Here is a 15,771-nt window from a genome sequence, read left to right as displayed (position 1 = left end):
TTAGACATTAATTCCTGGAACACCCCCGGGGCATTAACTAATCCGAAGCACATAACGTTAAATTCGAATAGACCCCTGAATGTAGTAAATGCAGTTTTTTCTTTATCTTTTTCATCAATCGGTATTTGCCAAAATCCTGAGCGACAGTCTAGGGTAGTAAAGTATTTTGAATCACCTAAAAGAGCCAATATATCATCGATATGAGGTAGAGGATATGCTGTGGGTCTCACCAGGGCGTTGATCCTCCTAAAGTCTATACAAAATCTGGTACTGTTGTCGTTTTTCTTTTTAACCAGCACAACAGGACTTGCATAAGGGCTTTGAGAAGGTCTTATTACGTTAGCTTTAAGCATTTCATCTATAGCATCACTCATAATTTTTCTATCATTTAATGGTACTCTATATGGTCGCTGCTTTATCGGTTCATGTTCTACTGTAGGAATTTTCATTGTAATCGTATCTGTCTGTGACAATTCTGAGTCATTATTCGCAAAAACGTCCCTATTTGTTTGAACTAACTTTTCTACATACTGAAAATGTTCTTTAGGTGCTACTATTTCTTTTGTATTAATACTTGATTTTTCACCCTTATTATGTGATAGTTTATTGACATCAGAAACAGAAGCTATGCATTTTTCATCAATTTGTTCAACAGTTGCAACGGCACACCCTTTTCTTAATTTAATTGTTCTATTTGTAGAATTTACTAACATAACAGGAAACCTACGATGTTTTCGTAATTTTATGACTGAATTAGCTACCATTAAACCAGGTTCTGTACTAAGATAACCATCTTCAACACTTTTTAATTCATATGTTTTAAAATTCTTTAGTTTAGAGTCTTTTCGTAATTGTCCTGAGCAAATATGCACTGTCTGAGGTTTAATTACAGTATCTTTTTGCAATCTAACTACTGAAGCAATATGTACATCTTCTTGTAATGTGACATAGCTATTTTTAACTCTCATTGATAAAAGATCAAAATAAATTCTGCATTTGTTCTGAATGAGAAAGTCCCTTCCAAGTATTGCTTTTCTATTCATATTTGAGACCACATAAAATTTATGTTCTATTTTTTCACCACCTATTCGAAAAATAAGATTGGTGTATCCATCTACATGCAGTGAATTACCATTTACAGACTGTAATGAAACTTTATGATTTTTAAATAGTTTTGGCTTTCTATTTAATGATTCATATGTCCTCCTATTAATTAATGAGACTTCTGCTCCAGAGTCTACTAATGCCCTAATCTTCTGTTTCCCTATTCTAATTGTACAAGAGTTTGGATTTCCTGCTAGCGCTATAAAATACGTTGATAAATCATTTTTCCTACCATCGACTTCTTTATGACAGGAAGTTTAAAGGCCTAAATATGTTCTTTTTAGGTCTCAATACACTCTTACATTCTCTCATAAAATGTCCTAATTTCCCACAATTCCAGCAATCAATATATTTTTTCCAATCGTAATTGTTTTGAAATTTACTTTGGCTTAATTTCTGCATATGTCTAGTGGCTTTCTTTCGTAATAATACTGCATGAACATATTTCTGACGTGTCCTACATTGCTTGACATTATGACCTAGCCTTCGGCAATATTGACAACGAATTTGTGGCTGAATATGATCTAACTCCTTAGCTTTTTGACAAGTTTCTGAAAAATTTTGCTGGCAAGTTACATTTCCGAATCGTAAATTAAACCGATTTCTTAAATTTTGTTCATTCATAGCTGACGTAACTGCAGCCTGTAAAGTTTCCGGCGAATCACGCATAACTTTCATTTTCAGATAATTTTCTGTTAATCCGTCAATAAAATAACCTATTAACTGTTTCTGAATAATTGCTAAATTAACAGTATGATTTTGACCTTGATCTTGATTTTCATAGGCATCTTCTGCCAGAGTTAATAATCTTTCAGCATAGACATTTACATTTTCACCAGGTTTTTGTTTTATACTTTGCAAAAGAAATAAAGCATGCTGTGAGTCGTGCATCTCAGAAAATCTAGTAAATAAAGCATGTTTTAAAGCAGCCCAAGTACAGTCTTGATTTTCGTTTATAAATCTATGTATAAAATCTGACACTGGCCCTGTTGCAGTCTGATAGCAAATTAATTTCTTTCTTTCATCATTTAAATCATTTAAAATAGAATATTTTTCTATTGATTTTACCCACGACTTAAAATCTTCAGATTTACCATCAAATTTTGAAATCATATGTTTTACACTCTGAGTTCCTATTGCGGTGGAAATATTTTTTAATTGTATAGCCAAATCTTGAAAAATTTGCTGAATTGAAGCGTTGTCTGCCATTTTAGAATAAATTATTTAACAAGCAAATAGAATAGACAGTTTTCTAACCTTGTTTCTTGGCGTGATCATCTAGTGGTATTGCGTACTTCATCGTAGTGCCCTGACAACATTCCAAAGGTTCATCCTGGTCTGCGGCTCCATAAACGCGCGTTGTAACGTAGCGTGGCCATTTAATACAACAAACATAACCTTTTAACCAGTTTTATTTATCATAGCAACAGTCTTCAATATTTAAACATAACATTTTAGCTAGATATTATTAAGTAAAGGTGACCTTATCAATCTAGCATCTATAACCCATCTTTCTCTCTAACTCTAAATCTAACTCTCCCTCTGACTAGATAATTATATTTCAGCATATATATTTAATTAAGCAGTCTAGCCGCTATGTAAAATTACACAATTTCTCGTGCCTTTTTCCTTAACATATCTAACTTTGATCCCGGAAGTAAATGATATAAACAACTAAGTATACCTGTTTAACCCTTGGGCTACATGTTTTGTGACAGGTTTGACAATTCAGCTTTTCAATTTAGATCAAGTATTATAGTTTGTCATCTTTCTACGTAGCATATTAAACAATGATTTATAGAATATACAATATTCCGAACCTTTCCAACCTGTTACATTACAGGCCGTTAGAAAAACACCACTGTTTTACACAAAAGATATGGACGTTCGGCGTTTGCCCATCCGATCACTGTCTAATTAGTTCTTAAAATAGAAGATATAACAGATTTGTTTACAAACACGATCTCTCCCATATGGTGGTATACTTACATCATGCCATCTTCTTCGTCTATGTTGGATAGAAGAAGAAGTTTTTACTTAACAAATAAGGTCTTCGCATAATTTACGTCTGATTAATCACGGTTGAGAGTTCAGAAGCGCAGGAATTGATCTATTTTAACAACTCAGTAAATCATAACAACGCGTGCTTATATGTTTTCTAGGCACACCTTACATATCATCTAAGAGATATTCCAAGAGCTTAGTAATCGGTTTTTTTTTCTCATTAGAGTTATTGAATAATAAACTGCTTATTAGAAACTTACTTTTTAAAGTTAGCAATTCTAAGCTTCAAACCTTGATCAACGCGCAGTATTCATCTTGATTTATGTTGTCCTTCGCGATACTGACATAAATTTTTACGCTAGCACTGATATTCGATGCAAGGAAGAGTTGTTTTAGAGTCCGATGTGTTGGATTTTTGTTAATTGTTGGAAGAATAATTGTTAATAGTTAGTTTTCATGGAGAATGAAACTATCCTCTTTTATTAATATTATGTATGTCACAACATTTAGCAGACTCAAACACAGTGTAACTTCTCCTTATCGATAGTGTAGACATTACCATCACGTACAAATTGGGCTGAAATTCAGTTAAGTTATATTTTTCACCAATCAGAACGGACAAACAGCTGTCGTCACCACTATTCTTTCCTCTAGGCAGTTGAAACCGTGTCCTTAGGATGGATTAACATTGACTAAATATCATCAGGAATAATGTAAAAAAAATAATACAAAAATATTACTTCAAACAATTTGATGTAATGGCAGCAAAACATGCCGTTGAGGTCAGAGACCACAATTTTACAATTTAAAAAGGAACAGGTGACTTACTTGGAATAAGGTAATGTTTGTCCGTTCTGATTTTCTGATTATTTTGTTTTCAAAATTGATTTTAACTGTATTTACAGTATTTTAATATCATTTGGGCAACATTTGCTACATTGTATGTGTTTTTTATCAAACGAATTTCCCCTGCCATGCCAACGATGTTAACATTGTGAAATGCAAGCTTTACTTTTGACAGAATTTATATAGGTATGTAATAAAACGACATATTGTTCTCTCGCTTTAAGTTTCAGACACTTCCGAACACACAAAATACCCCGGTTGCCAACCCGGGCAATATCTAAGGCAAGGGCGGATACTTGGATATAAAACCCGACGGTAGATGGTTTCATCACATGAAACAATTTACAACCAAACGACGTTCCGAACCCACAGCGGCGAGGAAACATTATTCTACATAACTCTAGAGGTGATATTTTTTTTATTTTAATATCTCCAACAGTTTTGAACTAATTACATAAAAGATTATGAAAGAGTAGTTACCGTTTTGATTTCATTACCAAAACAAACTTCATAGCGTACTTTCCATTGTAAATAAATCGGTAAGAAGATCCTTTGGAAGTATAAAATGCAACCATGCAAAATAATGACAGGCATTGTAAGTTTAGGGTAAACACTACTTGTAACTGGATTCATATACCTTAGTCACAGAATTGTAAAAAAAATATTTTTAAAAGTTTTTATTGGCATATTTTTACGTGTATACATGTATATATACATAAGACTTATCAAAATTTCGCGTGGGCTAGAATATTATCTGTGACAAATGTATTTTTGATAATGACATTAAATCGACTATCTTAAATATTCAATAAGTTCCAGCTTCCAATACTGTAGACTCTGCGATTATGTATAGCTGGTATTATTTCTAGCTCATGTAAAAAAAAGATGTATACCAGTAAAGAGTCGGTAAATCTAACAGTAAGTGCAAAATAATTTAGTTTTATATCCAAAAATGAAGTCCTTTCACAACCTTTTTTTTTAAAACGACAGTTTGACAAGTTTATGTCATATACCATATGGATAAACGAAGAAACGTTTTTTTTTTCATTTTATTTTGTTAAACTTACAATGAATATAGGGAGAGAGTCCATAGCTTCCTCCTCAATCATCTATGTTGATATTTGTAATATTTGTAATATTTTAAAAACTAAATAAAAGATATTATTTAAAACAGAGTACAAAGTAGAAGAAAAATGTAGAATTGTACCTGTGAGACATTATTTCAAATTACCCCAGCTAGTGTTCATTAAAAAATACCTTTTTAAAAATCATTCATCGCATGTAATTTATCAAATTTGAAATTTTATCTTTTAACCAAACCAGCATGTTATCATTCAGCGTACGAGATACCCGGAGAAAGAGGTCATGCGATTAGCATCATCGAGATATACAATATTATCTCCTGGATTAGCACTGGTGCATTTTACCCAGACTTTTGCATTAACTCGTAGCATAGCAACAGCAGTAGCAGAATTGCACGAATCACTAGCAATATAGTAAATTTCAGCTGTAGCATACTTTATCCCGTCAACAACTATAGCTATAAACAGTGCTTTGTTTGGTACTACACAAAACTGTGTACTAAATGAGTAAGTTCCATTAACAGGTGCTGTGAAGATGCCACTTGACGTGTTGTAGGCGTTTCCCTCATTCACTAGTGTTGTACTAAATATCATTGTCTGTCCGACGGAAGGACTGCGATCGACCAAAGTTCGTGCATGAAACACTATGTTTGGAACTGAAAATAGAATTTTCATTTCAAGCTGCCATCTACACTCATGTTACAGCGTTTTTAGTTTAGTTTGGAACCAATCTTTTTTGAATACTTAAGTATATGTAATAGAGTACTGGAGTGGAAGTCAATAAGTGTAAATTTGGAGACGGACTTTGAGAATATACAAAAACCGAAACTTATATTAGGCTTCCATTCAACATTTTTTTCACGTGCAATTGAGCAATTCATGCTAAGTAATTACTGTAATCCTGCATTAACACAGTTACCGGTAGGTCAAGTTATCTGTTTACGTATGTAACAATGAAATCATTTTATTTATATTCATACAAACAGTACGAGACTAAATGAAGCTAAACACATTAACTTAAAGTAACTTTTAGTAGTTTAACTAGCTTACTGTAATTCTAACGCCAGACGATTTGAAATACTAAACTGTGTTCTTCAAAAGCCATATGTTGGCTATAACATACGTAAAACGAATGACTGCCAATGGTTTGTTTAGCAGTATTTCCGATAGGACACTTGAACTATTGCAGGTAGATATTTTTACTTACAACAGGTATTTCTGTTGCAAAGAGCCGTTTCTAAAGGGTCTCCCTCGCAGTATCTCCCATTTGGCGAAGGACGAGGATTTGTACATGTACGTGACCTTGACTGTATCCCACCTCCACATGATACAGTACATGTACTCCATCGTCCCCAGTCAGACCAACCGCCATCTTAAATAAAATAAGTATAATTACACTTGTATTGTATTGGGTTTTAAGTAAAGTATGAGACACGTGCCAAAGCATTCAGTGTGTAAATGTAGTAGTCTGTATCACCTATAATTTTGGACATCCGATATTGTGTGTAAAATTATCAAATACTAGAAGGTGACTTTTTTATTTTTCCCATTAAACCTACGTTGTGAAACGACGTGATGTGCATACCAAGCTGGCAGCGTTCATACGAATGTCATTTGAGGATTTACTCACAGTTGGCGGCGTCTGGTTTGCTTAACATTCAATAGGCCTAATAGAAACGAAAGAATAAAACAAACTCCGAGCAAAATTTATAAGATTTACTGGCATGGCGAGCCCTGAATTAACATTTCCCAACTTATTAAGTTGTTATTTCCATTGCACTTTTTCACCTTTTACTGTTTTTTTCTTCTTCTTCTTCTTCTTTTTTTTTAATCGTAACAGAAACTGTTGTTAATTAAATGCATGTCAAATTTTTTTTTCAGTCATATTGTTGCGTGTTAAGGTTCGTACAGAAGCCCTGGTATACGTTTTCATTCATTTTCATTTCAATGCGATTAAATGGGTATCGTCAGATTCATGAATGTTTGACTGTTAACACTACTGGTTTTAGCCCGTACGTAGTTTTTGTCTAATGCTTTCTGTTAGGTCCATGCAAGATTCAGCCAATAGTTTCTTTCAAATGTCACTCGAACATCCTTTTTGATACGAAACAAAAATAAACGTCAAAATTTAACACTGCCCGGCTATCCGTGAAATTGTAGTTATAGCAACTAATTTACATAAAAATAGCACGATACGCGCATCTCGCCTGAGTGACATGAAATACACGTGCAGTTTCCCGCCAGAAGTGTGCATAAGAAACGTTTCTGATTCTATTACATACAATTAATGCAATTGCGATAATGAATACTTAAACTGCGACCATTTAAACGCCTACACGAAAATTTCCGAATTGCAACACAATTTACCATATGTTGAACAAGAGCACCGCCTTGCGGGTGCTGACGCTCATCTGATTGTTTTTGTATAATAGAAATATTGTCTATAAAGGGCCATCATTCTTGCAAAAAGCAGGATAGAGTTATGTTTCTTGACGTACAACGTCCGCTAATGATGATGAAAAACTGTTGCAAGTTTTAAAGCAATAGCTTTGATAGTTTATGAGAAAAGCTGACTTAAACATAATACTCAACCAAGACAACTGATTTTCTAAGTCCAAAAGGGGCAATAAGTCTTGCAAAAAGCAGGATGGAGTTATGTTTCTTGATTCCTGATGTACAGGGTCAGCTTATGATGGTGAACAAGTGTTGCAAGTTTCAAAGCAATAGCTTTGATAGTTTAAGAGAAAAAGTTGACCTAAATATAAAACTTAACCAAGAAATCTGATATTTTCTAAGTACAAAAGGGGCCATAAATCTTGCAAAAAGCAGGATGGAGTTATGTTTCTTGCTGTACAGGGTCAGCTTATGATGGTGAACAATAGCTTTGACAGTTTAGGAGATAAGCTGACCTAAACATAAAACTTAACCAGGCAACGCCGACGCCGACGCCGACGCCGACACCGATCAAGTGATGACAATAACTCATCTTTTTTTTTTTTCAAAAAATCAGATGAGCTAATAAAAACGGCTATAAAACACACGTCTACTAATTTCACTCGGGCCAAAATAACGAAAATTCCACTTGCCACAATTTGTCACTAGCGTTCATTATGTGAAAAAGGCCATCCAGCATATTTATGAAAGGCTGATGTCACTACCCGTGATGAAATAATGCCCGGTTTGCCCGATGGGGCACCTGAGGTATTCCTCCATCATAAGCGGGATAAGTCGACGTATTACCTAAATTATATCGGTTTTATTCTAAACAATAAATAAAATAAAATCATGTAAGCCGAGATATAGAGGATATTTGTTTGTTTCAGTGTAAGACTGCAATATTTTTCATGAGTGAACACCAGGTGTAATATCTATAGGTTATTAGCTTTGTATCGGGAAATATGCACGAGTTCTTCAGCGGAAATATTGCGTGACTTTAGGAGCGCAATATTCTTCCGCCGAAGAACGGGTGCATATTTCCCGATGCAAAGATAATAAACTTTTTATTACATACGCATCTACACGTATAAATATTACGTAAATATCATAAATATGTTCAAAAGCCTGAATACGATTGACAATACTGAACTAAATAGAAAAAAATAGTGCAACAACACACACTGAATTACGTCACGCACCCGATATGAAATTCAGGCGTCAGTGTATGGAAAAATATTGACGTTTCCGGTACCAGTGTAACCTAACGGGGAATAGAAACGAGTATATGTAATAATTTTGCTAATGGCATTGCACAAGTGAAAGTGTAAACAAAGAAATTTTCATTTTGTTTCATGTTTTGACTAAATCTATCCACTTTATAGTTAACTACCAGTGAAAAATATCTAAAATAACAGATATATACATTTCACTCTAATATTTCGATTATTCACTAAAAACATGTATATTTAACTGATTTTCACATACGGACGCATGGGAAGCTTTGAATTTTCATGTCGACACTTTTAAGGACAATATGTACAATGTACATAATTGACCACTTGTGCAGTACAGTTGTAAACATGAATAAAAAGAAAATGTGAGTCAAAAACATGAATAAAAAGAAAATGTGAGTCAATATCTCCTGTTTGGTGGCGATCTTTGGCAGTCGTTATCAACTGCAAGTATGCGAACCCGGATACATTCACGCTTCACCTGTAAGTCGGAAATGTTTCACACCTGATACTAGTACTCTTCCTTAACATTTTTCTTGTTGGATTTAACGTCGCACTGATACATGATAGGTCATATGGCGACCTTCCAGCTTTAGTGGTGGAGGAAGATCCCAGGTGCCCCTCCGTGCATTTTTTCATCACGAGCGGGCACCTGGGTAGAACCACCGACCTTCCGTAAGCCAGCTGGATGGCTTCCTCACATGAAGAATTCAACGCCCCGAGTGAGGCTCGAACCCACATCGATGAGGGGCAAGTGATCTGAAGTCAGCGACCGTAACCACTCGGCCACGGAGGCCCCATGACCTTTGTTTAAAGGCAACCCGCGCCGTCCATAGTAAGACTGAAACCTTTAACAGCTAACATCAAATCACTTTCTCCTGTCTTCGATTTAGAATTTACTGAGCTTCAATGAATACTAAATTTTCATTCGGGTAGCTGTGCGTATAAAGAGCTCACAAATCTTTCCGCCAACGGTTTTCGAGATATTTAGTGACGTCATTTATTGTTATGTCATAATTTAGATTTAGCGTTGTTGCAAAGATATTCATGTAGAAAGAATAATAGCTTTTAACAAGACCGGTATATATTGTTTCGTATACTATGCATAATTCAGTTTTCTACCTGAAAATCTCCGAAACATTGTCACGGATCACGAAACTGACTGGATCAATTTTCGGATGTTTTTCGTTTCTTTTCAAATTCTGAATTAAAGGAGTAACGATTAAAGGAACTTATAAGAATGACAAAGTAAGTTCTTTTTCTACTTATTATTTTTGTATTTCTGTTTATGTTTAAAAGTCTCTTTTTGCAGAAGGAAAAATAAGAGCTAGATTCTATAGGCCTAATGAAAAGTAAGTGTCAAACGTCTCCTATGACTGCATATGTTTTTTTTTCGAAACATAACATAAATCACCAAATTAGAGAACCTTTGGCAATTGCGGCCAGCGAATTGTAGAGAAAATAAAATTCACCGTACGGGAAAACCAGACGACTGCTGCAAAAACCTTTGAAATTCCCGAGGGTAACATTTTTAGTTCACAACATCATTTTATTGTTTCACTGATCCAGCTTCATTATGTCATGTCAGGTCTAAGTTGAAGTCCAAAATGAGATGAGACAAACTTCAGTATTCAGCTTTGGTTTTGACAGAATTTGCTAACAAAACATGCTGCTACTGTGGAAATTCATACTTCATTCGCCAATCCCAGGCAAAAGTATTATTTTTAAACAATCAAAGTCTTTGCATTGTTTATCGTCTGATGAGTTCAGGTGCGCAGGAATTCAACCACGACGGCCTTAACCAGAGTTGTTAAATGCTTAAACATCTAAAAAACGACTCGTGGTAAGTCAGACGACAAACAACAAGTTGGTTTCTGCCATGCTCATTATGATGATAAAAGAATTATGCTTGACTTCACGCATCCAAGTAGTAATGAATCGGAAGTCAAATTTCTACCTGACGTCTTAATGACGTGATATTATGCTCTCACCGGTCCGCACGTCAATCATTGTTTAACGCAGAATATACCACCATAGACTACATTCTTTGTTTAAACAGCCATGTTTATATTTACGAAGTAGTAACGCCACGAAAAACTTACTTGCACATGGACCCGGCAGACATGTCCTGTCGTCTAATGTGTCGCCGAAGCAATGGTGCCCTAACCTGTCAGGTACAGGGTTAGAGCAGTTACGGTGTCGTCTCTCTATACCTACTCCACAGGTCACAGAACATGCTTCCCATCCCGACCATTTTGTCCATCCTCCATGAACTGAAATTGTTTAAATAGGCTATGTATCATCCGAAGAAGGGTATCTAAATTTTCGATTGCATTAAAACTACTTTAATTGTACTAAAGCGCGGTTTCACATGAAAATGAGGTTTTGGTTAGATTGAACGAGACAACGACACAATTATAGGTCATACTTTTTATGGTGAAGGGTACAATTACCTGCTTTCCGTCAGCCGACTGTATTGCTTACAACCTCTATACCCCAAGCGAGTTTTCGAGCCCGTAGTAGTGAAGGGCAAATGATTTAAAGTCAGAGACCTTAACTATTCGGCCATAGAGACCCGGTACACGGAGTGTATGCATGAACCATCTCTTCACGTTGATCGAATCATTACTAATACATCAATGCAAAAGAAGCATTACAGAACGGCCTAAACGATATATACTAACACAACCCGATTTGTTTTCCTATTAGATATAGAAGGCTGAAAACTGTGTTATTATTCAAGAATTCATTGTTCTGACGTCACAATTATTACGTCATAGCGTTAGGCGGCATAGCGGCGTTCTGGAAAAGAAATCAACAGAAATCCTTGATAACGTGTTAGAATCGAAGTAATATATCTCGAACAGTGATTTGCGCGTCAATAAAATCATCGTTTGTCGTTTAGATGCGTAATATTATAGATCTATATAATTATTATATTATTCAACGACAAATCACTGTTATGATACATATATATACACTCGTATCACTTCAGTTTCTTAGAATAGTAGATCTATAACTGTAAAATAATAATGGCGAAACTCTACTTTTGATATGCATTGACGATACCTGGACAGAGTTCCTTCAAACAGGTCTTAGTCTCAGTACTTGTTCCACTGCAGTCAAGTCCTCCACTGGCTGGTGCAGGGTCAGTACATGTTCTTGTGCGAGACTGAGTGCCATTTTCACACGTGACGTCACAAGCTGACCAATCAGACCATGTTGCCCAATTTCCATCAACTACAAATTGTTAAGCGGAACAAATTATTTATAGACAATTTTCATTGTCATAACATTTGATATGAATTCGTTCTTTTTTAGCAAAGATTCTCACATACATGCTGTCTGCAATTCAATTAGAAATATAACTGACTGATTCTACATCCGTACCAAATCCTTAACTTTAATATCATCATGTGTGTTTATATGAATATAAATCTGGCGAAATAGAACCTTTTCTCAACTTACTTCAACTGCATGTATATATATATAACTCAAGGCTTTATGAATCTCTTCAAAAGTTTGTATTTCAAAAATATAGAAGCTATAAACACATACAATTTGGAAGGTATTTCAATCAGATATACCGATATATATTCCTTTGAGTACAAAAAGATATAAGCCATTAAGTGGAATAAAATATCTTTCAACTATTTTACAGTTGGACGCTACACTTCTCTGGCTGTGCCTGAAGGAACATGTGGAGGTTTCAATAATAGGTCTAAAGCCTACCTGAACTGATATGCCTTGATATATGACCTCTGACCTGTTTGTCGGACCCTTAAGTGTGTTTCTCTTGGTGTTTTGCCCCATGCAAAAACATTGAGTACGTACTTTTATGGTTTTCATATAAATTTATAAGTTTCACATACCATGACATGTATTGTCTTTGTGTTAGTGATTCACCTGGCGGGGATAACTTTTATTTACACTGTCTTGTGAATTTGTAACACGGTAGGTGCTAAGAGTTATTTTAGGTGAGCACCATACTCCCAAGTTGTGTTTGCACCACTGTTCCGTTATTTGTTTGTTTCGCCCTCGTTGTCTATAGGGTTTAATTTGTCTATGTATGATTATGTATATTAGTCATTTACACGTGAATACTGTTGCTGACTGAGGAGGCTACGTTTAAGGACGTGTTTGTTTTCCTGTTATGATATCTGTATACAAATTATATGTTCACTGACAGAGAGTTATACCCTCTTTACCATACAAAATGTCATAATAAATCATTTTATAACAAACCTGTGACAGTGTTTCCTCTAGCTGGTAATACTTATTAAAATGTTGTAAAACTGTGAGCTTTGTTATAAAATGGATGATGGGCAAGACCCTTTCTCCTTTAGTGACCTTTATCTCTTTGAAGATTTGAAAGACCTTCCAAAATGTATAGATTAATATGCGCCATTCTATGAGAAAACCTGTATTGGTGACATGATAAAGTAAGTGTGTAATAACTACTAGAAAATCATGGTTTTTCTTATGTTCATTGTAATTCAGTTATCTAAGGCAAATCAAATTCTGCTATATTTTACATATGGTTGTTATTTGTGCTGTCATGGCAACCGAAATTCCAACGCTCAATTCATCATAAGAATAAAGAGTAGTATAGATAAAACGTCTGTGATGAAACAAAAAATACATGGTCAAGTTATTTTTCAGTAAAATCATTTTAAACTGTTTCTAAATATCAAATGTATGACAAATACGTCATGCACGACGACCTCACTCTGTTTTCATTACGTTCTCAACGTCACGTCTCTAAATACCTCGGTGACTTTTATTTACAAGCATTTCAAGTCTTGCAATGGTGAAGATAATTTCGTAAACTTTAACTGTTCATTTTAAAAGATACGAGAATGTTCTTCATGAATATTGTGTTATCTCGATTTTGATGTTTTGTCACTAATGCAGATTTTGTCATGAAACGGCCCATATAATTTTTATTATGATACAAAAGGAAACTTTAGAAAACAAAATTCATAAAGTGTTGTATACCACCTTAAGCACCAAACAGTTTTTCAAATTATCAATTTTACCAACCTAATGAGCAGAGTCCACAGAATTTTGGACAGACGGTTTTGGCGTGGTGGATGTCTTGGCAAGTATTGAACACTGTGTTAAGCAATGCACAATCAAACTTAACGTCGTCGATACATACAGATGCTGTAATGACAGTTAAAACTCAAAATTTGCAAAAATTGTTTTATTTGTGTAATATCTCTATACGTATTTAATGTCACACTTCATCGTTTTTCAACTACATATATAATTTTTAAAAATAAAGATATTCAAAATTTCACTAAAGACCTACGTCTCAAAAAGAAAAAACAAACGTTGACTTTTTGAAGGATAGTAAAATGTAAAATAGTCTAAAAATGGATCATAAGTCAAATCAAAATCAAACGTTTATCAGTAGGCAAATAACACTGATACATAATGTATAATTGCATATATACGTTTGAGATGGTTGCATAAATTCTTATTGCATGTATCCGAGCTACAGCATTCATGGCAGTCTTGAACTTGTCGGCTTCCGAGACTTCTCCCGACCAAACTGCCGGCACCATTAGCGAGGATACCACATTGCTGAAATTGTATTATCATATTAGTACATGTACGAAACTTCGAATACGTCAAAGAAAATAAAATACATCGTAAACTATTTTATCAATGATAAAGGTAAGAGTTAAAACCAAGGTCTGACAGGCTAAAGCCAACGAAGACAACCCACCATATCGCCATTCGATTGCTTTAATTTTCAAAAAGGTGTAGCATAGACACAATACTTGAAATACTACATATATTAAAACAGGGACACCTTACTTAAGGCAGCCTATTTTTGTCATTATCTAAATGAGTTTTTTCATCAAAGTTGACAATGATAAAAACACTGATCGACATGGCCTTGGAAATACCTTATAAGCCTGTGCTGAAGATTAATTCTAATTATAGTAAATTTGAAATGGAAAAGGGTCTGATTGGAAAATTATAAAAGACTACATTGCCTCATAAAAACATATGTTTAAAAGATATATTTATCATAATCAAAGCCTTTGCGTGATTTATCGTCTTATTTACCACGGTGCAGAGTTCAGATGAGCAGGAATTAAATGTCCAAGCATCTGAACTCTGATTCGTGATAACCTTGAAGAATCATTCTCACATACACATTGACATTTTATAGTCAAAAATATTATGCTTGGCTTCATTCTTCCAAGTAGTACTGCACTGGACTTCATGCTGCATGTGACGTCATAATTGACGTCATAATCTTATCTCACTGGTCCGCGCATCAAACGTTGTTTGTCGCAGAATAGACAACGCTTGGCATCGTTCTTTGTTTAACAAACAGATATATCAAGTCATGTTAAATCTGTCTTTCATAACATAAACTTGTCTGTCTCGCCTTGAAGTATATGACGGACATATACTCCTTGTAGAAAGCCTTTCATATTCTGCACAATTACTTGTTTATATGAAGAACAGTGGTCTGTGAGGTGAAAAAGAGTCTTGCATAATCTTGTAGAAGGATTAAATGATATATTAAATGATAATGAAATTAAGTACAGACTTTATCCATTCATTTAGTGTATTAAAATCAGCAATCTCTTTCAGGAATTACTTGACAATGTTTCAGTATATTTCAAAAATTATATCAGAACAAAATCTTTGTTTCAGACTTCGGAAAATTTGTATTTTTGCAAATTTGGCTCAAGTACAAAGTATTACAAAAACCAGCTGGATAGTGATATTTAATATTGTTCGGGTGCATGTCTGCATTGAACTTCAAACCTCCTTTAAAACACCACGCAACATATTTCGAGAAAGTTAACTATCCTATCTACATTCTCATTTATTTTAAATTTGTCAATGCGTTATTATTTTTTTTGTAAGTTTACTATTAAAAATTATAAACAAAAACAATGAACATAAAATACTACTACTTATGAAAATGTGCGCAGCTTTGCACGAGCTTATAAATATGAATATTGTCAATGAAGACATTACAACGACAGAGACAGGATAATAATACTTCAACGTGATAAATGATAAGATTTTATTTT

At 34.5% G+C, this 15,771-nt stretch overlaps 1 protein-coding gene across 1 annotated transcript in view; it reads right to left on the bottom strand.

Moving 5' to 3' along the window:
* Positions 1-15,771, bottom strand: part of LOC123548336 (uncharacterized) — a gene marked incomplete at its 5' end in the record, with an annotated part of 68,892 nt that overhangs the window by 35,733 nt on the left and 17,388 nt on the right. The window contains 7 exons of the mRNA XM_053546944.1: positions 231-856; positions 5,294-5,692; positions 6,244-6,408; positions 10,807-10,977; positions 11,774-11,944; positions 13,748-13,870; positions 14,164-14,293. Coding sequence (XP_053402919.1) covers positions 231-856; positions 5,294-5,692; positions 6,244-6,408; positions 10,807-10,977; positions 11,774-11,944; positions 13,748-13,870; positions 14,164-14,293 — 1,785 coding nt within the window. The remainder of the gene's footprint in view (positions 1-230; positions 857-5,293; positions 5,693-6,243; positions 6,409-10,806; positions 10,978-11,773; positions 11,945-13,747; positions 13,871-14,163; positions 14,294-15,771) is intronic.

This window comes from Mercenaria mercenaria, chromosome 6 (assembly GCF_021730395.1).
Source record: "Mercenaria mercenaria strain notata chromosome 6, MADL_Memer_1, whole genome shotgun sequence".
In the NCBI taxonomy this organism is placed as follows: Eukaryota; Metazoa; Mollusca; class Bivalvia; order Venerida; family Veneridae; genus Mercenaria; species Mercenaria mercenaria.
The sequence above is the reverse complement of the archived record's forward strand: the minus strand, read 5'-3'. Positions and strand labels throughout refer to the sequence as shown.